The 27,697-nt window shown below is 40.2% G+C and overlaps 1 protein-coding gene across 1 annotated transcript in view; it reads right to left on the bottom strand.

Moving 5' to 3' along the window:
- SLC25A24 (solute carrier family 25 member 24) overlaps positions 1 to 27,023 on the bottom strand; it is a 49,589-nt gene extending 22,566 nt beyond the window's left edge. The window contains exon 1 of the mRNA XM_026671766.2: positions 26,379 to 27,023. Within this exon, the coding sequence (XP_026527551.1) occupies positions 26,379 to 26,561 (183 nt within the window). The 5' untranslated portion in view covers positions 26,562 to 27,023. The remainder of the gene's footprint in view (positions 1 to 26,378) is intronic.
- Positions 27,024 to 27,697: the final 674 nt, after the last annotated feature.

Raw genomic sequence — 27,697 nt, forward strand, 5'->3', positions numbered from 1 at the left:
TTCCTTAAAGACATATATAATCTCCATAATTATTTTTCCCTTATTTCTCTTCACGTTTTATAAATCTTTAAATATACCTTTTGTTACATTTATTTATTGACAAGCATTCCACTGAATTACAATAGCTATTTTATCAGACATTTTAATCATACATTGTTTCATATTTTCTAAAATTATTTCTGCTTCTAATATAACCATACTATCTTATGTACCTTTGCAGAATCCCTTTTTCCATTAAGTTTTCACCCATTATCTCTAAATAGGCCCTGTTTCTCTATATTTTGTTTCTGTCCTTTATAACTTCTTTTCCTTTCTTTCTTCCCTCTCATCTTCTCCCTCCCTTTTTTACCCCCTTGTCTCTCTAGTTCTAATTCTCTCTTCTGCATTTCCCTCTTCTGTTGCTTTCTGATTTTATACTTATTTTTCACTCTTTTTTTTTTTTGGAGTTGTTTTTCCCAATCTTAAACTTTCCATTCTCTTCCCCCCCATTTCCTCCCCCCCACACATCTAAGATTACTTGTTCATTAAAGATGGCTTCTTCTTTGTCGCAATCTTCTTGTTCTGAAGGCATTTCTTGTTGTTTCTCATAATTCCAAATCTCCATTTCTAAAAACTGAAATACAAAGCCAAAAGAACCTCTCCCTTCTTGTGCATCTTCTTTGTACTTTTTAAGTTCCATTTTCAGTTCTTGTAAAAGTGGAGCCATTTTAAACAGTTTTAAACAGATTTTAGTCATTCAAATACGATAACCAAAAATCCAGAAATCATCAAGTAATCCAAATAGTCCTAAGTTATTTCTTCTTATTTCTTTTTCCACTTTCTCTTCCTGGGGTTTTTGTTGCGATATTTCAGTTAAAATGTATCTTTTGGAAGTCTTGTTGAGATTTTGCTGAAAGTTCTTTTTAATTCCAGGCAGTCTCCTCCCTTCCAGATCCTGCCCTTTTATTCTTTTTCTCTCATTTCCTGTTTTCAAAAGCTTTTAATTATCGGGAGAAGGCGGAGCCTCGTCGCTGCGACACAGCTGCTATCTCGGGGCTCTGAGATCGCAGCTGATATCCCCGCTCCTGGTCGGTCCCAACGGACCTAAACCGTCCCGTAGAGACGGTGATAGTAAGGGGCGCGTTCTGTAGATCCCAGGGACATCGCAAGTCCCTGGTTGATCCAGAAGAAGCCCTTTTACCATCGGCGGGAGGCAGCCATTAAGCTGCTGAAGTTGGGACAGCTCCGGAAGGAAGAGACAAAGAGAAAGTGTATCGGCTGGTGAGGATTTTTTTTTTTTTTACTTGGGACTTAAGGACACCCTAAAATGAGAAGGAATCTGTAAAATTTTTGACAAAATTTGACTTAGCGGCGATTTTTTCTTTAAGAATGTCAAAATGAGGCTTGGGTTTTTATTTTTACTTTTTTTTTTCTCTTCACTGAACTTCTATTGCGATCTAGTTAATCAGACTGTTTTTTTCTTTTATATTTACTTGCTTTTTCCCCCTCTTTTTGACTTTTTATATTATATAAAATAGAGGCTCCCTTTAGTATCCTTTTTTAAAAAAATATACATAAACATATATATATACTTTTTCTTTTTTTTAGGCTTCTTTAGGGGGGAAAAGGGGGAGAGGTTTTAAGAAATTTTGCAACACTGCCAACTAGAGGCTTGAAAATATTTTATTTGAAGTTGAGAGCTGGGAAAAGAAATTCTTTTCAAGGCTACTGGAAGTGATAAGATAGAGGGAAGAGCGCTGGAGGATGTTTATACAGGTGCTCTTTGGGACTTCTATTATCAATTGAATATTTGAAGCTTGGCCTTGAAATTTGTGGAGAAGCCAAATAAGAGCCTTGGATAAATAAAAGGCAGTGTGTGCTTTCTTTTTTTATTTTTTATTAAGTGGTTTATCCCTCCACTCTAACCCCACAATATTTTGTAATATTGGTACATTTATTTTTTATTTTACCTTATTTTTTTATTTATTTTTTAAGGAGAAGCCTCGGAATATTTGCTTTTCCTTTTTATTTTTCTTTACTGGGATATTTGCCTCTTTATCTCTACTTTAGACTTGTTTTTACGGCTATTTTCCATTTTTTGAGGTCTTTTAATTGGATTAAGGTGAGAAGAACCTGAAGAACTCCTTTTTTTTTGCTTATTACTTTTTAATAATGTTGGGCTTTATTTTGTCTTTTTTTCTCTTTATTTTTAATTTTTACTTTTGAATTATAATTGAGTATTTCACAGCTGGATTAAGGTCTTGAAGAACCTGAAGAATTTCTCTTTTCTAATTTTGGGCTTTTTACTTTTTTACTTTTTATTGGGTTTTTTTTTCTATTTGGTGTTTTCTTTTTTCCTAATTGGATTACAATTGGCTACCTTATTAACTGGATTAAAGGAGCCGGAAGACCTTGAGCCACGGAATGAGTAAGAAAATTTTACCTTTGGGCATTTCAACTTCTGCTCCTGTCTCCCCATCAACTGGAGGATGACTTTCAATAATGGCGAAGCAAGATAAAGCACAAGTGGATTTAATGACGGTTATGCAAGGAATACAAGACCTAAAAATGAGTATGGAACAAAGAATGGAGAGTATTGAACAAAGTATGGAACAAAGAATGGAGAGTATTGACCAAAGAATTGGGAAGATTGATGAAAAATTTGAAAATGTTCAACAGATGATGGTGAAACATGACGAGAGAATCCAAAAAATAGAAGAGAAAGATAAGCAAAGAGAAGACATAATTGGAAATTTGATAGCAGATTGACAACGGTTGAACAAGAAAAAAGTGGGATGTTGAAGTGGGAGATGGACAGGTCAGAATTTTACCTTAGATTTCAAAATATTGAGGAAGAAAAAGGACAGAATTTGGCTGCTGTAATGATTGAAATCTTGGCTGGAGCCTTGGAAATAACAGAGGAAAAGATGATGGATGGGGTAGATGAGATATATTGAGTCTTCACAAGATATGCAATGAGGAACCAACTACCAAGAGAGGTCCATGTCAGATTCACCAAAAAAACTATTAAAACTCAAATATTACAAGTGGCAAGAGAGAAGGTGTTGAAATACAAAGACAAAGAGATTGTGGTTTTAAAGCAAGTACCCAGAAAAGTGAAAGAGATTAGAAGAGAATATCGATTTTTGACCAAAATACTATTGAAAAAAGAGGTGAATTATAGATGGCTGATTCCAGAAGGATTAATGTTTACATGGCAAGAACAGAGATATAGAATTGATTCACTTGAGAAAGCAGAAGCATTCTACAAGGAATTTTTCGAAAGAAGAGAAATGGAGATAGAAAAAGAGAACATCTTAACTGAATTTGAAGAGGACCAAATGGGAACGGGAAAAGAAGAAGGCGCAATAGGTGGACAAGTGGAGACCAAAGAACAACGTGAAGTAAGATCCACGAGAGCTGTTAGACCTAAGTATAAAGCATAACCATGGAGGAAAAAAAACTGATTTCCATGAATATAAATGGACTGAATTCAGCTACCAAAAGAAGAAAAACTTTTTACAAATTAGAGAAGCTAAAATTTGATATAATTTGTCTACAAGAAGTTCACATTAAAAAACAACATGAACAATTACTGGCACGATCAAAATTAGGGAAAATATTTACTTCTCTGACTCACTGTAAGAAAAGAGGAGTGGTTTTGTATATTAGAGAAACCATTCCAGCAAAACTGATTTATACTGATGAAGACGGAAGAGTACTAATGGTTGAAATAGTGGATAATAATACAAAACGCTCTTGGTTGCAATTTATGCCCGAATGATAAACAAGAAGAATTCTATAAAAACTTACACATGAAAATAATTGGACTGGACTATGTTAATATACTTATGATGGGAGATTTCAATGGAATTGTAGACAATAAACTGGACTATACAGCAAAAGCAACACGACAAAATAGGAAGACTCTCCCTAAATCCTTTTTAAAATGACAGATGAATTAAACTTAAAAGATATATGGAGAGAAAGAAATGCTAAAATTCAACAATATACTTTTTATTCCAATAGACATTTATCATGGTCCAGAATAGATATGATTTGGACATCAACAGAATTATTATCTAATATTCAAGAAATAAATATTGAAACAAGTACGTGGGCAGACCACAATCCAATGACAATTAAATGGAAAGGGCAAAAAGAAGATCTAGATGGACATTAAACAACACTATTTTAAAAGAAAAAAACTTTACACAATGGATGGAAAAGAATTGGCCTTCTTCTTTAATGAAAATAAAAAAGAAGATACTTCAATACAGAATGTTTGGGATACAATGAAGGCATATGCAAGAGGATTAATAATAGACTATATAAAGAAAAAGAACATTAAGAAGAGGCAAATGATTAAAGCTCTAGAAGATGACCATAAAAAACTAGAAAAAGAATTACAGAAAACGCCACAGAAAAAAGATGTTAAACTCAAAATGGATATAATCAAACATAAAATGGATCAAGTAGAGAAAGAAGAACTGGCACAAAAATTAGATGTGCTAAACAGAACTATTTTGAAGATGCAAATAGGCCAGGTAGATGGCTAGCATATAAATTGAGAAAAGAGAAAGAATCAAGGAAAATATTACAGTTAATAGACGATCAAGGTCAAATTTGTTATGGTAATAAAGAGAAAAAGGCAATTATTCAAGATTTCTATGGACAACTATATAAACAGGAGGATTTTGATGAAGGAAAAATGAAACAGTATTTACAAAATGCTAACCTACCTAAGATATCTGATGAAACTGGGAAAATGTTAGAAAGTGCTATAACAATGATGGAACTAACCGAAGCACTTAACAGACAGAACAATGGGAAAGCACCAGGACCAGATGGTCTCCCGGCAGAATTTTATAAAACATTACAAGAATCGTTGAGCACTTCACTGTTAGAAGTCATGAATGAAGTTATGATAAACAAGAAAATACCTAAAACATGGTCAGAAGCTTATATTACACTTATCCCAAAAGAAGGGGTCGACCCATTACAAATTAAGAACTATAGACCTATTTCCTTATTGAATGCAGATTATAAAATCTTTGCTTCAATCTTGGCAGAGAGGCTTAAAAAATACTTAAACAACTTTATTCACTCTGATCAGAATGGATTTTTACCAAAGAGACAAATTAAAGACAATATGAGGGTAATCCTGGACACATTGGAATATTATGAGTCGCATCCTGAAAAACAAATGGCTTTGATATTTTTAGATGCGCAAAAGGCATTTGATAATGTGAATTGGAGATTTATGTTATTATTATTGGAACAGATGGGCTTTGCTAGAAAATTTATCCAAGCAATAGAAGCCATATATTATAAGCAAACGGCAAAAGTAATGATAGATGGAGAATTTACAGACTCTATTAATATTAAAAAGGTACAAGACAAGGATGCCCATTATCTCCTTTGTTATTTATATTGACTTTGGAAGTGCTAAATAGAAATATTAGAGAGGATACAAACATAAAAGGAATGAAAGTTAAAAAGGAGGAATTTAAATTGCAAGCCTTTGCAGATGACTTGGTTTTTATCTTGGAAGATCCTCTAGAGACAGCTTTAAAACTATTGGAAAAGATAGAGATATATGGTGAGATGGCTGGCTTGAAAATAAATAAAGACAAAACAAAGATTTTGACAAAGAACATGCTGTTAAGACAAAGAGAAGAGCTGGCAGACTTATTGAAAATTCAAGTTACGAACAAAGTTAAATATTTGGGGATATATTTGACGTCAAGATGTTCTACACTGAAAGATAATAACTATATTAAACTTAAACAGCAGATAGCATCTGATTTGAAAAAATGGGAAAACTTACAATTGTCATTGATAGGCAGAATTTCAACAATTAAGATGAATATTTTACCTAGAATTTTGTATTTGTTCCAAACAATACCAATTAGGTTAGGTAAGGATTACTTTGAAGAACTGAATAAAATTGTGCTGAAGTATATATGGCAAGGTAAGAAAGCGAGAATAAAATTAAAACTTTTACAGGATGCTAGAATTAGAGGAGGATTTGGCCTCCCTAATTGGGAGTTGTATTATCAAGCTGCAAACTTAATGTGGGCTAAAGAATGGATAACGTTAAGAAAGACCAGATTGTTGGCATTAGAAGGACATGATTTATTATTGGGTTGGCATGCTTTTTATGGTATAAGGGAACTAAATCACAGGGTTACTTTAGAAGGCATTATATACAGGAATCGTTATGGTTGAATTGGGAGAAAACTAAGAAACAATGTTATTTGAAAATCCCAGTTTGGTTATCAACTATTGAAGCCTTTTCTTATCCTATAACCTATAAGAAGGAACAAACAATTAGATATGGGGAATTATTAGATGAAAAGGGTGAACTTAAAAGCGATGCAAAATTTAGAAGAACAAGGCATAAAGATGAATTGGTTTTCATATGCGCAAATACATTCAAGGTATCTTAAAGATTCTAAAATGGAAGGATTCTATGATAAACTGACTGATTTAGATAGGATTTTGACAGGTACTGATGAAAAAGTGATTAAAAATTATATAATTATTTGTTGGAAATTAAATTAGAGGAAGAGCAGGTTAAAGAAACAATGATTGCTTGGGGGAAGAATTTTGGATATGGGATTGATTTAGAGAAATGGCAAAAATTGTGGACTCAAAATTATAAAATGACAATGTCAACAGCATATAAAGAAAATTTGTATAAGATGTTTTACAGGTGGCATTTCCCCCGACAAGAATAGCAAGAATGTTCAAGAATAAATCTGAAAAGTGCTGGAAATGTCAACAGATACCTGGCTCATATTACCATATGTGGTGGACTTGTGAGGATGCTAGAAAATATTGGACTAGAATTCGCATATGGTTGGAAAAAATGACAAAGAAACATATAGATTAGAAACCAGAGATTTTTTTATTGGGAATCTTACCTGATACATATAATAAAAACTTAAAGTATTTGATTGTAAATGTATTAACAGCGGCTAGGATTGTATTTGCTAAAAATTGGAAGAATGAAAATACCATCAGAAGAAGAAGTTATTAAGAAAATATTGGAATGTGCAGAAATGAGTAGATTGACATTTGAAATTAGAGAACAAGAAGATAAACAATTTTATGAAGTTTGGGATCTTTTTTATCAATGGTTGGATAATACAATATAATAATAAAATATTTAGAGACCTAGGAAATAATGAATATACATTTTTGGGGGGTTGATAATACTTTTATAATATTTTATTAAGATAGACTTGGTATGATTTTATGATTTGTTAGAAAATAAATTAACTAAACTATAGTTATCTAAGCTTAAGTATGAATTAGTTAAATTATAGTCAAATGATTGTTTAATAATGATATTAGGATATATAATTGTTGATTGATAATATGAGTTATTATGTAATATAATTATTATAATGACTATGAAATGGATGCACAAAAAGGAGTGGTAAACCAACCGATACACTGTCTGTAAATTTATGAAGGATGATGATGTTTTTACGTTATGTTTTATGTTTTATGTGTTTTTTGGTTTGTTGTTAAAATCAATAAAACTTTTACTTAAAAAAAAGAAAAAGCTTTTAATTATCCAGAAATCTTTATTATCCCTTTAACTTTTTTATTTTCAGCATTAAATGCCTATTAATGTCAAAGTGGATTTTTTTTCCAATTTCTTGCTTAAGTCTCTTAGCTGTCAGTATAGGAAAAGGAGGGAAAAAAAGACCAAATCTTTTCCCTTTTCTCTCTCCTTCACAGCTTAAAAATCTTCTTAGGGAACAATGTTATTGTTTTTTTAAAATAGTTTCAATTCCAGGGTACCTTATTTGTTGCTTTTGCTATTTGACCTGGTCAACCAAAACTTTCTCTTCTTATCTTCCTCCTGCACATTCTTTTCTGGTCGAGTTCTTCTTTGCGGTGGCCATTTCTGACCACCGCTACAACCGCCTTTGGGAAAGGGAGTAATGGCTAGCTGGGGAGGAGAGATGCAGCTCTCCTCAACCCTGCAGGCAGTCTCCCCCTTCTTCACCACCTCTACAGGGTGGCTTAGCCCCGAAACCAGCCGGCTCGGGGTGCTCCAGCGGCGAGCACAGATCAAAGCCTCGCAGAGACAAGATTTCGGTCTGTCGCCGAAGAAGCTCAAACCGGAAGTCGAGATATAATATTTATTAAGGGGAAAGCATAAACACACATATGTACATAAACATACACAAGAATCACATTACTTCATTTCACAGAAGAAAATGCACCTCCTAAAGTCACTGATGATAAAGAAATGCAATAAGTAACTTTATGGTTTTTCTAACCAGTTATTTCCTAAAAATAGCCAGGTATATTCCCTTGGGAACACAAAAGGAGAGTATGGGCACAATTAGATACTGTAATCTTTTTTACAGTGATGATCAGCCAATTGAACAGGATTCCACTATATACACTAAAGAAGATGACCTTGATAGAGATATCTAAGCTCTGTTACTAAAGCAAAGAGGCATGAAATATATCTTACAGGCAGAAAATATGCAGCAGCAGTTCAGAAAGACACCTCCCTACTTCATAAGAGTATAAGAAAAGAGAATAAGGTACATCACAATCAGACTTGCAGGCTTCTGCTATTATGGTAATTCTCAGTGAAAGTAGTTTTAGGTTTCCTATGGAATTGATTTCTTGGTCTATCTGGTGAGGCTGATATTGCCTCCACTCTGATTTTCTTTTTTAAAGCCTTTCATTGCTTAGACTACATGAAGAACCAACCAGCTGCCTCTTCTATTCATGTTTCACTGTTCATGTTTCACTAGTGATCTTGGCTGAAGGGGAGGGCAACCATTTGATGATTGGGCCGCCAAGCGTCACAATATAGGATCATGTAACATAGATGAGTGGGACTTAAATGTTCTCAAGGTATTTAGAGAGCTTCTCAGTTTTTTACATTGTGATATAACTTATCTTAATATGCTTATCTTAAAGTTGCAAGAAGCTATGCCATCGTATTTTAACATTTGTGATCAGAAGAGGGTTGCCCACTCTTAATAAACAACAAATGGGCTTCCTTGTTTTTGAATGCTCCTCAGTTATTTTGAGGTTTGCAGAGTTGCTGTCATTTCAGCACCAGTAAGAGATGCTTTTATTTCTACAAACATGATTTTTTCCCCATGATTTTGAAACATGCTTTTCATCTATTAGTCAACCTTTATGCCCTCCAAATTTTGAAAACTAACACTCCTAAAATTTGCCATGCTGGCTGAGAATTTAGACTTGATTTAAATTTATTTGGAGAGGAATAAGATGCATTTAAGTGTTTTGCTTTAATATTATCCATCAGTTGAGAAATTAATTTGAATGTTGACATATATTTCCATAAAATAAATTTAATAGCCTCATGCTTCTCTGATTATCCTCATTCACATTCTTAAAGAGTTACACTCTCCTTGTATGTATGTCTTCTACTTAACTGTTTTGCTAACGCATTATCTTCTATGCACTTAAATACATCAGAAACAGCACCTTGGTGCAACATTTTCAAGATGTAGTCCTTCACAAGTATAATTCCAATAATATTTCAATGGATTTAGCTATGTTGAGGGATGTAATATTTTAACTATTGTCTGTTATTTTTGCTCTGCAGCTTTCTATCTATCAGCAACACTGTCATTACATTTTTAGAGGTGCGATAAGCAAGGAGTTGTGTCAAAAAGCAACATAAAGTTGAAATGGCCTGTCTTGACAACATCTGAGCATTCTTCACCTCTGACTATCTGGTACATTACTCCCTTCAAAGCTTGTCAAACCAGCTTTGCCCAACTTACTGTTCTCCAGATGAGGTGGAGAATATCTCCACAATATCCAGCCAGTAGAGGTAGTCCTCAACAGATGACCACAATTGAGCACAAAATGTATGTTGCTAAATGAGAAATTTGTTACATGAACTTTGCCCCATTTTACGGCCCACATTTGTTAAGTGAATCACTGTAGTTGTGAAGTTAGTAACACGGCTGTTAAGTGAATCTGGCTTCCTGACTGACTTTGCTTGCCAGAAGGTCACAAAAGGGAATTGCAAAAAAATACTGGTGGAAAATAAAGGTTTGGATAGAAGAGATGGTTAACTAGAAAGTAGAGTTCAGACCAGAAACGTTCTTACTGGAAATTATTAATGAGAAATACAGTAAAGGAACAATATATTTAATGATACATATAATAACAGTTGTGAGATTGGTGTATGCCCAAAACTGGAAGAATGAAGATACCACTACAGAATGTGAAATAAGGAAAATATTAATCTGTGCAGAGATGGACAGACTAACTTTAGAAATCAAAGATAAGGGTGAGACAGAGTATTATGAAGCCTGGAATAAAATGTATTAATGGCTAGAGTCAAGGAAAAAGAAAGAAAGAGTTGACACTTTATAGGAATGAAAGCTAAAGTTTTGTAAACCAAAGACAATGGAATATAATGGACAAATATGAGATAAATGTAAATAGAAATAATAAGCAGCTAGCACTATATTAATAACATAGGGAAAAAGGAAATTAACTGTTATGTGTATCTCTATACTACAGCTTATATGGCCAAAATGATGTCCAAGAAAGTTGCACTGTGTTCCATTGTTTTTAATGTTCATTCAATAAAATTTAATTTTTAAAAAACCAAAAGGGGATCACATGCAACCATCATAAATATGAATGCAACCATCATAAATATGAATCAGTTGCCACGCATCTGAATTTTGATCTAGTACCTTAAGGATGCTGCAACGGTCGTAAATGTGAAAAATGGTCATAAGTCCTTTTTTTCAGTGCTGTTGTAACTTTTAACGGTCACTAAATGAACTGCTCTAAGTCAAGGACTGCCTGTGTAGGTTTGTGATCCAATAGGTCCTGAGCCTATCTGCAATATAAGCAGGCATGGGAGCCTCTGGTACTTTGAAAAGGCAATGCCTACAAAACCTAATGAAAATTCCAGCTTTTATTCTTAAAAGGGCAGGATAGATTTATCAAACTTTAGCCTTATACAAACCAACATGTAAACTAACACCAACAAAAAAAAAAACCTTTTAAATTAAGTATCAAGGAATTCAACATTTATCTGACAACAAGCTCAGATACAAAAGAAAAGCATTGAACTTGTGAATACATTAGATTTGTACAAAATGTGGTGAATATTTTATTTATTTATTTTAGAAATTTTATATTTCCACCTGACACACAGCAATTCAAGGTGGCTTACAAGGACATAAAATGCAATATAAACAAAATAAAAAGAAAAATAATAAAATATAGTACCATCTGTGTTTATTAACTAAATGTTTCTGAACATTCGGCTTTGCTGTTACCAGGATGGTATCCTTAAATATAACTGAATTCAACTAAGTATAATATATAGTAAAATATTAAGTCTGCCAATTGCAGTTGCAGTGACTTAAATAGCTCATCCAGCACATTATTACTGTATCAGTAACACACAAAGGGTGATTGGTAAAAGCTAAACTGATTTAATATTATATAATGTAAACAGCCTAAAATAGCATGCACTGAATTTCCCCATCTTCAAAAATGTGAGTTTACTTATGTTAAAGAATCAAGCCCAGCAATTCTTTACTTACCTGACTAGTTCAAACAACAATGCTAATTACCCTAATAAATGTTAATACTAATATTAATATGTGCCACTGATGTATTAGTTGTACAATATCTGGACTCCAAAAGTCTATCAAATCCTAGACGGAAACCAAATTTAGAGTCTTCTGTACGTCTTTGCTCCCATCAAATAAATGTGCCAATTTCTGCACCCCAAATAAGTATTCCATTCTATTCTAGTTCTACATTTCAAATAAGTGTAATGAATGAAAATCCAGAAGCAGCTTGAGACTGAAACAAACAAAACATTCATTAGAAAGTTACTGATTCAAATTCCATTATAATCAGTTGTGAGCTCTAAATTCTAATTCTGCATGCTATCTAAATCACGATCTACTTCCGCCATCTGGAGGTCCTTTGCTATTTCTGATAGGAAAACATTGCATGAATTGCAGAGATAGCTTGGTGAAGGATTGCAGAATTCAACAGGTTTAGTTACATTACTACAGAAAGATCAGATTGCTGTAGATATCGAACATACTCTAGTTCAGGGATCCCCAACCTTTTTGATGCCGCGGCCCGGTACCGGCATCAGCTGGGCGCCGCAGCCCGGTACCGGCATCAACTGGGCGCCGCCATCTTTTTTTGACAAAAAGTGCTTCCGGTGACCTCACGGAAGCTTTCGTCAAAAGATGGCGGCGCCAACGCTTCGGTGAGCTTTTCGGGTAGAAATGGCTTTCTACCGGAAAAGCTCACCGAAGCGCTAGCGCCGCCATCTTTTTGATGAAAAAGTGCTTCGGTGAGCTTTCTACCGGAAAAGCTCACGGAAGCACTTTTTACCAAAAAAGATGGCGGTGCCAACAACCAGCTTGACCCGGTAAGAGTTGTTCCGCGGACGGTATCGGTCCGCGGACCAGCGGTTGGGGACCCCTGCTCTAGTTCATACTAGTTCACATACCCACTCTACCTGAATATGTAAATAAGTATTCCACCATCTTATCATTGTCCCATGTGGTTCTTTTAATTGCATTCTATGGGTTTGACCAAGCATATTGTATGAATCTGAGGGAGTTGTCATTTCCAGATAGCACAAAAGCAGAAGATGGAACCACCCAAGTAGTTTCAAATTCTGGTTCACACTAAATGTGCATAGCAATTGTTCTCTGCTTTATATTTATTCATCTAGTCTATTTATACAGCAAGCTGCAACTCTGGGCAGCTACTGATGGATTAAAATGAATGCCAAAACAATACACTGAACAATCCCATGACACAACTGAGGCCAACCCATAAACATCTCAAATCAAGGCATTTCAGACTGACTTACACCCCAGACCAGTGCCCATGGAAAAAGTCCCTTCTTCAAAGCCAGCAGAGTTAGGGCAATCCTAATCTCAGGGCATAAACTCTTCCATAGGGCAGTAGCCGGGATAGAGAAGACATGCTTTCTAGACATTCTCAAATGCCACTGTCATACAGATCCTTGTTGGATCTCTTGCTCCTTGATGACCACAGACAGTATTTAAAGTGCTGCATACAATGCTTTAAGTCACATTAAACAAATATTGTGTAGTATCCAGGGTCAACTGTATAAACAAAGTATCAATGGTAAAAAGAAACATGTATTTGCTTCTTTATTATATTTTTATTAGACGTCACTTGGATTTATGCCTCAGGTGGCAAAATGCCCAGGTAGGACCATTACTGATTCTGTTATTTCTGTAAGTAGGCTACTAAGAATTATGAATTCATATTTTCTCCTGGAAACTTTCTAACACAAAATGCTCCTTTCTCGTGTGTTTGTAAATCTACTCAACCTATATACCACTTCATATATCTCATTGTTTTAGTGTACTTTAGATTAGACATGCAAGTGTAAAGTACACATATCACAAATAAGTTTCCAAATGCATTAATCACATCATGACAATCTATTTATGAGCAAGCCATGATTCATTAAACTGTCTTTAGACTGAACTTTGTACTGAAGCTCATCATTGATTGAACAGATCTGACTCTATACAATGAGTTTAAATTCTTATAATAGGCGCCTCGTGAAACTGTTAAAGTTCACTTTGTTCTTATGATTTCAGAAACAAGACCAAGGGCATCATAAAAGAGGAAAAGAGCAAAACTGGTAAAATGGTATTCTGCTCCAAAATAATAAACAATAAATATACATGAGAGTGTAATAGAATTGTACTGTATGTGCATTTTTTTTCCTACGAATCACCAAGAGAAAAAAAGAAAGGGAGAAGGCTGGTGGAGTATTTTTGCCAGAGATTTATATTTCCTGCAATAGCTTATGTTTAAAATATTTTCACATACTTCTTCTGTTTATAAAATAGTTTATAAGAATGATACAAATGCACAGGTAGCAACATACATTGAAATATTTTAATTTTGTACTTTCCGCCCTAATCCATTTGGGATTATGAGTACCTTATGATGGGCTGATCTAATATAGGTAGTCCTCAATTTACAGCCATTATTTGGCAACTGTTCAAAGTAACAATGGCACTAAAAATGTAACTTATAACCAGTTCTTGCACTTAACAACTGTTGCAATGTTCCCAAAGAGTCAGAAGAACAAAATTCAAGCACTTGGCAACCAGCATGTATTTATGATTGTTGCAGAATCCTAAAGTCATCCGTGATTGGCATTTGTGATCTTCCCAGAATAGAATATAACTTTATTACAGTCTTAGACCAGCAATAGACATCACTATTTACAATATATAACAAAATAGTACTGACACATTATAATACATTAATAGTGGATAAAAACATCCCTGTTAAGAAAATACATGTTTTCAAACAGTTAGGGTCACTCCCTGGTTTATATGAGTGGAGAGCCAATAAGTATGTGTGTAAATATCATTTTCCAAAGATTGTTCTATCTCCAAAAATTGGCACAAATTGACAGCTATAATTCTGTAACCATTTTTTTTTTCTTGTAGACATTGCAGCAACACAGAATTTTGCCACTGCACGCGTAATAGCCAGATTTGAGTCCTGGAGGAGAAAGCCTACATAAAAATTGTCTGCCCTCCCTGACAATCTCTCTAGTAAGAGGAAAATATACAATGACCTATAAACTCTGTATAACTTACAGTACAATAAAATGGGCGTTGGTTCTTACCTGACACGCCATTTCTCTGGAGCCGTGAGGATCATCCAGAGAGTGGGAGGTGCTTCAGTCTGCGTCGTTGTAGGCTGAGCTTAATTACTGAGGATTGCTCCGCCCTTCACCACGTGGCTGCCTTGCAATCCCCAGTTTACGCGAAGTCGAGAGTGAAGAGAAGATCTTGCTCTCATCTTACTATGCTAAAGGGTTTATTGGCCGAAACAAGACCCCACCAGACGGAAAACTTAATAAGGGTGGGGCTGGATGATCCTCACGGCTCCAGAGAAATGGCATGTCAGGTAAGAACCAACGCCCATTCTCCTGGGAGCCGTTCGGATCATCCAGAGAGTGGGACATACCAAAGCTTGGCTGTCCTACGGGAGGGAGTCCGTCTGGTCCTGCAATCTCTGCGGTTCCGTGAGGACTCGCTGGAGGACTCGTCTACCAAACGAAGCCTCCGCCGAAGCAAATATGTTGATCTTATAATATCTAATAAAGGGAGATGGGGAGGCCCAAGTGGCCACCCGACAAACGTCAGCAATTGGAACCTGGGTGGCCCAAGTAGCCGAGGTAGCAGCACTTCTGGTGGAGTGTGCCGTTATTCCGCTGGGAATGGGCAGGGCCTGGGACAGGTAAGCTTGGAAAATAGTAGCTCTAATCCAGCGGCCGATGGTTGACGGGGACACTTTGTGGCCTAACGATTTGGGCTGAAAGGAAAGGAATAGGGATTCGGATCTCCTGAAGGGCTGGGTACGTTTAATGTAAATGTAGAGGGCCCGTCTTACGTCTAGGGTATGCCAAGGCTTCTCCCTTTCCCGCGAGGGATTGGGGCAGAAGTTCGGAAGTGTGAGTTCCTGTGCCCTGTGGAAGGCTGAGTTGACCTTGGGCAAGAAGGTAGGATCCGGCCGGAGAACTACCCGGTCGGCATGGAAGATGCAAAGGTCCTTCCTCACCGACAAGGCCGCTATCTCTGATATTCGGCGAGCGAAGTTATGGCCACCAGAAACACAACCTTGAATGTTAGGAACTGGAGAGTGGATTCCCTGAGCGGCTCAAAGGGGTGTTTGGTAAGGGCCACAAGGACCTTATTGAGGTCCCAAGTGGGGTATCTGTGAACTGATGGGAACACAGGTAGTGGCTCCCCTGAGGAATGCCCTAATGCGAGGGTGGAGGGAAAGGGACCCCAGATTGCCACAAGCAATGACGGTTGAAAGGGGCTGCGACCTGACGCCTCAGGGTGTTCGGAGAAAGACCTTTCCTCAGACCCTCTGGAGGAATTCCAACACTTGAGCTATGGATGGTGAAAGCGGGTTGACCTGGAAACCCTGGCACCACTTGCAGAAACTATTCCAAGTGGCAATAAAGATTCGGCTGTGGAGGGTCGCCTGGCGGCTAGGATGGTATCAATAACCTAGTCCGAAACTGCTCCTTTCTTAAACGCTCCCGCTCAACCTCCAAACAGCTCGCTGGAGCCACTGCGGGTCCGGGTGCTGGAGGGGACCCTGAGAAAGGAATCCTGTTCGGAGGAATTTCCCAGGGAGGGGCCATCGATAGGTTGCGGAGGTCCGCGAACCATGGGCGCCTGGGCCAGTAGAGTGCCACCAGAATCAGTTCTGCTGTCTCGGAGATGAGCTTCTGGATGACCCTGAGTACCAGGGCTACGGGAGGGAGAGCATATAGAAGCCCTGAGGGCCAGGGGCAACGAAGGGCGTTGTAGTTCTCGGCCCCGTGGGAGGGTACCTCGAGAAAAACCTGGGGAGTTGAGTGTTGAGGGGATGCGAGGAGGTCCACTGACGGGAGGCCGAACAGCCCGGTCGCCTCCCTGAACAGTGACGGGTGGAGGCGCCACTCGGACTGGTCCCCCGTGGTCCTGCTCAACCAGTCTGCTTGGGTGTTTAAGTCCCCTGAGATGTGCTCGGCTTTGAGAGAGAGGAGATTGCGCTCCGCCCAACGGCAGAGGCGCTCGGTCTCTCTCATCAAACGGATGGACTGGGTGCCCCCTTGTCGGTTGACAAGGGCCTTGGCGTGATGTTGTCCGTAAGTATAAGGACATGCCGCCCACGTACCTGAGGGAGGAAGTGGCGTAGGCCCAGGTGGATGGCGCGGAGTTCCAACCAGTTTATACTGCATGCCCGTTCTACCTGAGACCATCTGCCCTGTGTCGAAAGCAAGTGGATGTGAGCACCCCCTCCGGACAGGCTGGCGTCTGTGGTGAGGGTGAGGCGTTGGGGCTTCTTGAGGCCATGTCCCTGTTGATGGCGGGACTGGTCCACCAGAGGAGAGCGTGAGGACCTTTGAAGGCACCTTGACCGTGGCCTTTGAATTGCTACTGCCGGACCGTTGGAGCGGAAGCAGGAACCACTGTAGGGACCTGGTGTGTAACCGGGCCCAGGGAGCGATGGAAATACATGAGACCATTTTACCTAGTAGCTTAGACAGATCCAAAAGTGTTACCCTCATTGAGCGTCTGATGTGTGTGATGGTTTCCTGAATGCTAAGGAATCTTTCCGAGGAAGGAAACCTTTCCCGAACTGAGTCAATGAGCGGCCCCCAAGTGGGTGATCCGTGTAGAAGGTAACAGTTGGCTCTTTTTCAGTTACCAGAAACCTATGGTCTTGGAGGGCAGAGAGGGTAGCTCTGACATCCTTCTCTGCTTGGAGTCTGGAGTGGGACAGGATGAGGATGTCATCCAGGTAACAATGGAGACGAACCGGGAGGTTCCTGAGGTGGGCCGCCAGAGTCGCGAGGACCCTAGTGAAGGTCCTCGGGTTAGAGAGCCATCCCAAAGGGAATGGCCACATATTGGAAGTGGAGGTGGTTGTAGCAGAATCTGAGGAATATGGAATGGGAGGGCCGGTTGGAATGTGAAGATACGCCTCTGAAGGTCTATAGAGGCTAGCCAATCCCCTGTCTGATGCCCAGGAGAATGGACTGCAGGGTGTGCATCTTAAACCTGTGGTAAATCAGGTACGGTTGAGGCATTTCAGGTCTAGAATAGCCCTCCATCCTCCTGAGGATTTGGGGACCACGAAGAGGTGAGAGTGAAACCCCTGCCCCGCTGGGATGGTGGGACGGGTTGTATGGCCTGTATGCTAAAGAGATGCTGAATGGCTGAATCCATTAAGTTGCGTTTAGTGGGGTCCCTCGAGGGGGATGCCATAAAGAAGTCAGGGGGTGCGCTGGAATTCAGCGAGACCAAGTCTGATGGAGTCCCGGACCCCGGCATCGGAAGTGGAGGAATCCCATCGGTCAGCGAAATGCTTGAGGCATCCGCCCGATGGGAAGGAGGGACGAGGTCTATCTGGTGCGCCGGAAGGGCTACCCTCCGGAGCCCCTGAAGGGCGTCTGTAGCTGCCGCCCCTCCTGTTCCTGTCACCTGGATCGGCTCGATCCTGGGGCTGGAATGGCCGGAAGGAGGGAGTCTCGGATACCTGGGCTGGAAAGATGACTGGTAGAAGGGTCGGGAGGACCTCTCCGAAAGGGCTGGGAGGCTCTTGACTCTGACCTCCGAAAAGGGGGGGAAGAAATTTTTTTCTTACTTCGGGGTTCGGATAGCAATGGCTCCAGGGCGGCACCAAAGAGTCTGTCCCTCTTAATGGGGGCAGTGGCCAGCTTAACCTTGTTTTTTTATGTCCGCCTGCCAATGCTTGAGCCAGAGCAGGCGGCGAGCTGTAACGTGAGAGGATATCGCTCGGGCGGAGGACTTCACCGCGTGGTAGGTGGCGTCGGCCGAGAATTCTGCTGCGGCCGTCAACTTTGCGATTTCCTGATGTGCCCTTGTGTTAGAGGGGGAACATGCTGTTTCACTTGGCGGAGCCACCGGATCGAGGACCTGGTGAAAGGGAAGCGGCCATGGCCGATCTAATGGCCCAGGTGTCGGCCTGATGAGTCCTACGTAAGGCCAGTTCGGACCTTTTGTCCTTGGGTTTCGGGCTTCCAGGGGGTCACTGGAAGAGGACGAGGATACTGAACCAACGAAGGGCTTGTCTACCTCGGGAGTGTTAAGCAAGTTGCAAAAGCTCAGCTCGAGGTTAAAGAACCTCTTGTCCTGGCTGGATGGGGCAGGGGAAGCTCTTGTAGAGTCCAATTGGTCTGAAACTAGGTCGTGGAATATGGGTGGGGCCGGAATAACCTTCGCCTCCACCACGGGCTGCCTAAAAATGGCATCCTCTTGTCCCTCTGCCGGGGCGGGGAGAGCCGGAGAGGACTGAACCGACAGGCCAGAAATGTTCTTGGCCTTAAATAGTAGTGATTAAGCATGTGTGGCTTGAACAAACCCAGAAGGTGGGTTGATCGGGAGTGAGTCTCCTTCTATCGGGCCTATCTCTGATAGGGGTTCCCCTTGTGTAGACCCCCATTCAAGATCCTCCTCCTCCCCGAACCTATCCAGGTCCTCTATAGCCTCCTCCATTTCCCCTTCTGGGAGGGGGCTGTCCCCCCATAAAGGTACCTGACCATGGGTAGGGTCCAATCTAGGCGAGGACCTGACTGATGGTGAGTCGTGTTCGGGCGCCATCAAGGGGGGACCGGACCTGTACATCTGTTGAATGCCCTCTGCTATCCCCTGGCGGATAGCCCGTTCCATCCATGCCTGCATGGCGCAGAAATCTCGACAGTGGCGGCCTCCTCCTGGCGCAGACCAGCGGCCGTGGGCGTGAAAGTACTTGGCCGTCTGGCTGTTGATTCGGGACCTGGCGTCCCAGGGATAAGCTGCGCCTGGAGAGGGAAGAACAATCTGGGGGAGGGGGTGTCTGGAGGTAGAAGGAATGGAGGGTGGGAGGGCTGGGGGCACTGGTTGTGCCTTTCTAGATCGCCTGTCAAATTCTTTCTCCAGTGCCCTATGACGCCTTAGGGCGTCTCTCTGAGAAGCCTTGGAAGTTTCCTTAGGGGCTTCCTTAGCCTGTCTGCGCAGGTGGTAGGACTTAGATCTGGCCTTCAAAGAAGAGCCTCTAGTGGAATTGTCATCTGCCATTATAGAAGAAAGGACTGTAGCTCCAATTTAAGGCGGTTGGCTCGCCAAGGTTTGACCTACAACAAAGGCCGGGTGTCCTTTCAGCTGGCCCGCGCCCCTTTTGGAATTTAGATATGTAAGTTCTACAATATTATTATTGTTATAATTATTAATATAAATATATATACATGCGTATAAGCACTGTATATGTAATCCAATCAGTGTTGGTAATGCGTTATTGCCAAGTACCAATAATATATATGAAAATATATATATACCTCAGAAAACATATATATGTATATGTATATAGTTATGTATCATTATCATCATCATTATTATTATTAATTATTAATTATTATTATTATTATTATTATTATTATTATTATTATTATTATTATTATTATTATTATTATTATTATTCTTTTTAATAATAATACTTTTTGACAAGAAATAAACCGGGACCTGTTCAGCGCTCCCAGGAGGGAGTGACCCCAGATACGGTGTTAAATTCTCCAATTGTCCAAATGAACGCCTGAGGCTGAAGTGAGGCCTCTGGCAGCTGGAGCTCCCAGGCAACCACCGGGAGGGATAGGCTGCAATTCCCTGCCCTGAGCTGCTGCGGAAAGCCAACAATTTGCCAATATCTAAGAATGCAGTAAGTTCTCACAGGCTGGGAGGCCTATGATTAGAAGACTAGTTTCTTCGCAGTCGCAGAGGCCTGTTACAAAACGCCCGAAAACGTGGTGGCGCCCAAAATGGCGGCCGCCCACGATCCCTTTAAAAACGGGCCTGCTCAGGGCAAGACTAAGCCTCTCCGGCAAGCCTGGAGGCCGAGAGAGGCAGCGAGACAATTTTTCGCCCTTTTTGCCCAAAAACCCCCCCCCCCCACCCACCCCCCCCCCCCCCCACCCCACCCCCCCCCCCCCCCCCCCCCCCCCCCCCCCCCCCCCCCAGCAAACATATAAAAACCAAAAAAAGAAAACACCAAAAACACAAAAAAAAAAAAAAAAAAAAGAAAAAAAAAAGGGAAAAAGGAACACCCACCCCCCCCCCCCCCCCCCAACCCCCCCCCCCCCCCCCCCCCCCCCCCCCCCCCCCCAACCCCCCCAACCCCCCACACCCAAAAAAAACCCAAAAAAACCCCCCCCCACAAAAAAAATTTTTAAAATTTTAAAAAAAAAAAAAAAAAACAAAAAAAACCCAAAAACCCCCCCCCACCCCAAAACCAAAAACCCAAAAACACACACCCCCCCAAACAAAAAAAACAAAAAACAACACAACAACAACACCCCACCCCACCAACCCCACACACACCCCCCCCCCACCACCCCCCCCCCGAGAACATGTGAGATATCTTCAGCTTCTCCTTTACCACATATACATACCTGTTCTGCTATTGGTGTTTTCTTATACCTGCCCTGAAGGAATGCTGATGGGAGAATATTAAATCTGGCTCTGAAGAAAACTATTCTTTATTTTGGGAAGATTAGATCATTTAGATATCTTGCCAATTCCCACACTCCCTGTTTGATTCTGTCCCTGCTGTAGCGAGCCAACTTATTTAGTTCTTCTTGGAACTCCATGTCCTTCATTCTATTGATTACTACTTACTTTGCTTGGTCAAAGCCTAGGGACATTAAGAAAATTGATGAGAGCCCATAGGAGCCCAGCTTGTGGTCTATCGCCTGTTTCCAGGGGGAGGGTCAGTACTAGCGGGGTCAGTCCCTCTGGAAATGCATTTTTAGCCAATGAATGATCATCATCTTCCAGGCTCTTACCTGAATTTGAGGCATGCCTGTCTCGATTCTTAACTGGGCATTTGGAGTTCCTTTGGGTGCAGCTAAGATGGCTCTCAAGAATTTGGTTTGTATAGTTTCTAGCAAGTCTTTTTTTTTTTTTGCAAGGATTCCTGTTTGTGCCCCATATAGAATTTGTGCCAATGTTTTGGCCTCAAAAAGTTTTAAGGCCGCAGGTACTAATTGCCCTCCACCAGTGTAAAACAAAATGTTTAATTGCATTTGAGGACCTATAGGTTGTTTGCAATGTGTGATCCAGGTGTGCCTTTCACTTCCCTTGAGTGGAAAACCACCCCGACATATCTAAATGTCCTAACCTGTTCTAAACTATGTCCTTCTATTTTTCAGGAGTATTGTCTAGGTCTTTTAGCAAAAACTCAAACTTCTCATTTGACAGTTAAGGACCTGCTTATTCTGTCTACAATATTCAAGTGTTGTCGTAATTGCTCTCTTCAGTCCTATGGGAGTTTATGAAATTATAGCAGCAGTAGCAGCAGCATATAGGAGAATTGGAATTTTACGTTGTGCTACATTAGGAGGATGTAAATCAGAATTCTGTAAAAGATCGACCAGGGGGTAAACATAGAAGTTAAAAAGGGAGGGGGACAGGATGCAACTCTGCCGTACCCCTTTTTGTACCCTTACTGGACCGGTTAAAGTCCCTTGAGGATTACACCTCCCTTTCAAGGTGGAATTAGCATACAATTTTTGTATGAGGAAAAGGAGGCATTTATCAATGGTAGCACATTTTAATTTCTCCCAGAGCGTGTTCCTGGATATTGAATCGAAGGCCTGCTTAAAATCAAGGAAGGCCATGAAAGGATTTTTTTTTTATTCGTGTATTTTTGAACCAGATGGTGAAGTACCAAAATATGATCCACCGTTGATCTTCCTTCTCTAAAACCAGCTTGTTCCTCTTTGATTATTCCCCCGGAAATTAGCCAATCCTGAAGTTTATAGTTTAGGTGTTTGGCATACAATTTACTAATAACACTCAGAAGACTAATAGGTCTATAATTGCCTGGATCATTTCTATTACCTTTTTTATACATTGGTATGATAATTGCTATTCCCCAATCTCTTGGCATATGACCCGTTTTATCTATAAATGTAAACAGAGATGCTAAAAGTGGAGCCCACCAACTGGCATTATTTTTTATTATTTCTGGCCGGACATTGTCAGCACCTGGTACCTTATTAGCCTTGAAGGTTCTGATCAACCAGGATATCTCTCCTGGTGTAACTGGGGGCCAGTAAGGAGTTTGGTCCAAACTAATTTGGCTCTCTTTAGTTACATAGTCGGGGTCTGTATAAAGCTCTCTAAAATATTCTTCCCAGACATGAATTGGTACCTGATTAGTTGGGGGTAGCTGGGATTTCCCCAATGTGATCTTCCCAGGGGCTTACAAGAAGCCAGCCAATGCAGAAAGCTGAAATCACTTAATACGTGATTTGCTTAATAACCGTGGCAAAAAGATATAAAGCCAGGCGTGACTCACTTAACAACTGCATCACTTAGCAACAGAACTCCTGGTTCCAATTGTGATAAGCTGAGGGCTGCCTGTTCCCCAAGAGAACAGAAAAGATATTGTATGTGCTCTTTATATGTACTACTCAGAACAAATTGAATTCTACCTACATATAGGTGGTTCTCAACTTGTAGCCATTTGTTTAGTGACCATTCAAAGGGACAGCAGCACTGAAACATGACTTATGACCAGTTTTCACACTTACAATCTTGGAACCCCATGGTCACGGGATCAAAATTTGTCCACTTGGAAACTGGCATGTATTTATGACAGTTGCACTGTCCTGCAGTCATATGATCACCATTTATAACCTTCCCAGTCGGCTTCTGACAAGATTCACTTAATGACTGCATGATTCACTTAACAATTGTGACCAAAAAAGCTCATAAAATGAGGAAAAACTCACTGCCTTGCTTAGTAACAGAAATTTTGGACAAGTGTGGCCATAAATTAAGGACTATCTATATAAGCCTTTGGCACCAAATGTAGATGGGTGAATCTCTTGGGTCTAGTTAAAAAAAAAAACAGAGTTCAACCTGAAGTCCGCCCATTCTGTTTTCAAATTATCTTAAGTGTACTAAGACACACTGACATGACTAGCATGATATGCTGCTTATCCTTGATTAACTGAGCTATCATTCACTTCCATGCCTAGGTTTAGTGAGCAATGAATCATACAGGCTGGTAGACCAAAAGAATTTCACGAATTGCGGATCAGTATTATACATATCCAGCCCATGCACTCTTTTATAGTTCCAAAGGTTATTGGAAACCCAGAAAACTGGGTTAATTGGATGAATTAGGGCCATGGGCAAGGGTACTGTGCTAGCATAGCATAAGGACTCCAACTTGAGTAGATGTGATCTTGGAAAATCTGCTGTCATCCTCTACAAAGGCCTTATGTTGCCAACTATAAGTGGGGATCCCTTGCTATGTTCTGTGACCAGTTGAACTGGTTTCATGATCAAAACAGCTAAATTGCACAGGTCCCAATGTACAGCTGATGTAACTCTTTCATCAAAAATATTTTGATGTGACTAAAATATTTTTTTTTTTTAAAAAAGAATCAATCTCAAAGCAACTTCCTGGAAATCATGTTCCTCATATTCCTATGCTCTTCGCACATTGTGCTCAATCTGGCAGCCTTTTTTTTTTTTCATTTTGTTGTTCCCCTTTCTGAATAAATATCTTCTAACTGCATGTACCAACTCTGTTGTTTCTAATTTTCTCTGGCATATTTCAAAGCATTTTCTTCCTCACAATTTTAAGTATCTCCAATTTCTGTCTTTTCTGTTCAGCAAACTGAACTCACATCAAAATGATAATTTCACTGTAATGATAATGTCACAATGCAAACTTTGCCCTTACATGCTTGTGTCTTGACATCTGACAAAAGGGAAAGTTTCTTTTGCTTTATGTTGATTTGCTATTATGTAAATGATCATTTTTATGCAATAATTCACTTCATGTGACAAAAGTACTGTGTTATTTGGGCCAGCATAGTCAATTTGCTTTAGAAATCTGAGAACATGCCAAGCCATCATCCTGCTAAAACTGCTTGAACATTTTCACACTAAACAGTTTCTTCCCTCACTCAGACATTTATCATTGGGTCATGCAGCTGTTCTAGTTGTATGTCCTGCCTCCATGCCAGCAACAGCTACTACTCTTACTAAGAGATCAAACCATCATCTTGTTCAAAACAAAAAGAAATAAAGTTGAACAAATTAAGTTAAGCTGCTGCAAAATCATCAATCCTAGGACAAACTTTTAATGTAGGTAAATCTATACATCACAACGTAGCAAAGAATAATAAAAGTTCATGATGCCACAACGTATTCTACCACCTTCTCTGCCATGGTAACTGTGCATCTTAGAAATCCAGCTGTACACAAGATTGAGAAAGACAGACAATGCTTTCACTGTACAGAGGACATGAGACAAGAAAAGAAAAATGGTTCGAGTAACATTTTGCTTAAGACTAAAGCTCTACAAATGTACAGGCAGTCCTTATATAGCAATTGTCTCATTTAGCAATCCTTTGCAGTTATGATGGTGATAAAAAAGTAACCAATCCTCACATTTAGAACATTTTTAGTTCTATAAAGCTGAAGTAAGATTGTAAACACAATTGCAGTTTCACTTAGCAATTGCTTTGCTTAATGACCAAGCTGCTGGTCCCAATTGTGGTCACTAAGTGAGGATTACCTGTATGAGTCCATTTGTCAATGCATTTGGGTTACATACCCTTCAATTGGTTTTCGACTAGTTCAGTGTCTTGCTTTATGCAAATTCACTTTATGTCAGGTTTTCAGGGAATGTATTCTTAGCATGAAGTGAGGGAATCCTGTATGGAAGTCACAATTTTTGTGTCATGATGTAGAAATCCATTCAATCTTCAGGCTTATTCTTTATGGAATCCATCTATCATTGCTTAGCTATCACATGTGACGAAAGCCCATCTCTTTGGACATAGTGATATTTCTTCCACGTTTGTGCAGATAGGTATATTTGGTACCATACCCCAAAATGATAAGTTGTCTATAATGAAGGTTATTATCTCACATCTAGCAGTTTCACAGTTGGTAACATTGGTTAGAGATGCTATGGCTAATCTTCTGTGTGTGGATATTATATCTCATCTCTCATTTACTGTAAGGACACTGATCAAATAAAACTTTATTGAATTATAATCTATGAACAGATGGTACAGTTATGATAAATTGCCTTCCTTTACAGCTATAATCCAAGAATAGATTGTATCAGATATGGTAAATTGCTTCTTCTTAAAGAAACACATCTAGAAACCTCCTTCAAGAGCTATTCGGTTTATCACAAATTCAGAATAACTGTTGAGGTTGTCACATGAAGTCTACCATCAAATTTCTTTTTTAAAAATATTATAAATACTGGTTATTTTCCTTTTCTTGGCCATCTATGGTTTCCTGTCATTTGCACACTCCACTTTTCTTGCAGTTGTCTTGTTTTTCCTGTTCCCTCTTTTTAAGAGTGAGGAACCACTCACATTTTACTTACAGTCCACTGGAACAAATCAGCTGTCCTCACAACCTGAATTCCACAAATTCCCTATGAATGGGAATTGCCTGTAACTTTTACAGCAAAGAGCCACGTGAGGGCATAAAATAATGTATAAGGAAATAAACCTTCTAGGGGAAAAGTAGGCCTCTCCCAAGGAACAATAAAACTCTTTAAAATCCCCAAGTGGAATGAATGGGGATGAGCGGAAGGAAGGCTGGCACTTATATATAATAGCCAAAACCATCATTTGTTTTTAAATCTTGTATTGAGATAAGCCTTCGGGTTTCCAAGATTTTCCTTTATGAGAGGTCCAGAATCCAGAAAGAAAGAGTTACTCCCGCGCTTCTTTTCCCTCCTCCTCTTAAAGAAGACTTATACCTTACACTCACCTTCTCCGCGTCGTCTCCCAGAGGGATGCCCAACTCCTTAAGGCCACTTTGTAGCTCAGCAATGTCTACTCGACCATCCTGGTTGCGATCTAGTGTCTTGAAGAGGTTTTCGTACCTCGACTTACTTTCGGGCGCTTCACAGGCAGCCTCCGGGAACACAAAGCCCCCCCAAAAGCGGAGCATTGTGCAGTCTTAAGAATTTTTAGTCAGGAAGGCTAAACAACAAAAGGGAGATGAATAAGCAGGAAGGGAGCCAAAACACGATCCACGCAAGAGCCCAAACGTAAAAAAAACGAATAAATCTAAAGGCCTCGCGTTATGGCCAAGTCTTTTTTTAAAAAAAAAATACCGTTGGCTTTTTGCAGTTCTTGGGAGGAGCCATCCAATAACAAAGACGACGGGCGAGAGGCAACACCCCAAGAGGGAGCAGGAAGGGGAAGAGCTGGTTTCTCCGGGTTTGCTCACTCACGGCATAGGAGGGGCTTGGTTCCTTTGGCCTCCTCTCTACGTACATAAAGGAGCAGAGCTTGCAGGAAAGCAAATTACGCAGTTGGGGATAGTCAACTTCAGCCCGGGGAGCCCGCTACAGTCTTTACTGTAGTCTTTGCAACTGTAGACATAACAAGGCGCGCCACTTTGTCTCTCTCTGTGTGTGTGTATGTCTTGTCTCTCTTTTTTTTAAACGTCCGAACCTGTGGCGCGATCGCGTTAGAGGTAAAATCCCAGGGGATCTCCGGAAGATTTTGCCGCCGAGGAGAGATGCCGCAACGGTGGCATCTTAAAAGGGGCTCGCCAGGGAGATGCGGGTCCAATTAGAAATCGCGCTGATTCACCTGGAAAACAATCGCCTTGGAGCAAGCGCGGCTTCCCGTGAAACAGAGCTTGTTTCTCCATCGTGCGAAGGCTGAATCTTTTTTGACGTTTGGCTTCCGCTGAGTTTTGAGGTCTGGGATTTGGAACATTTACGCGTTTTAGTATGTCTAAGATGACGTTGGCTGGACGGCTGTGTAATTTGTCTCTGAGCCTCCCTTTGGTTATCAACCTGATTGTCCCCGCATTTGTTGAATTGCGAGCGATCTTGCTTATCGAGGGTAACAGAAGCTGCCCAGGTAGCCGCAGGGCATGGTCGAAAAAGTCAAGATAGTGACCGCGGCGGGGCGAACGAAGCTCCGCTTGTTGTTTATATCTTTCTTTTTTTTTTTTACCATACCCTGCGGACACTATTGCGTAGCGCAGAACATCTAGAGATCCGAGATTAAGAAAGGCTGCGTGGCGGCCAGATATGTGGCAGACAGATATGTAACACGCAGAAACTAGTC

This window comes from Notechis scutatus, chromosome 3 (genome assembly GCF_049901735.1).
Source record: "Notechis scutatus isolate UNSWTSFEM ecotype Mainland chromosome 3, rNotScu1.2, whole genome shotgun sequence".
NCBI classification, from domain to species: domain Eukaryota; kingdom Metazoa; phylum Chordata; class Lepidosauria; order Squamata; family Elapidae; genus Notechis; species Notechis scutatus.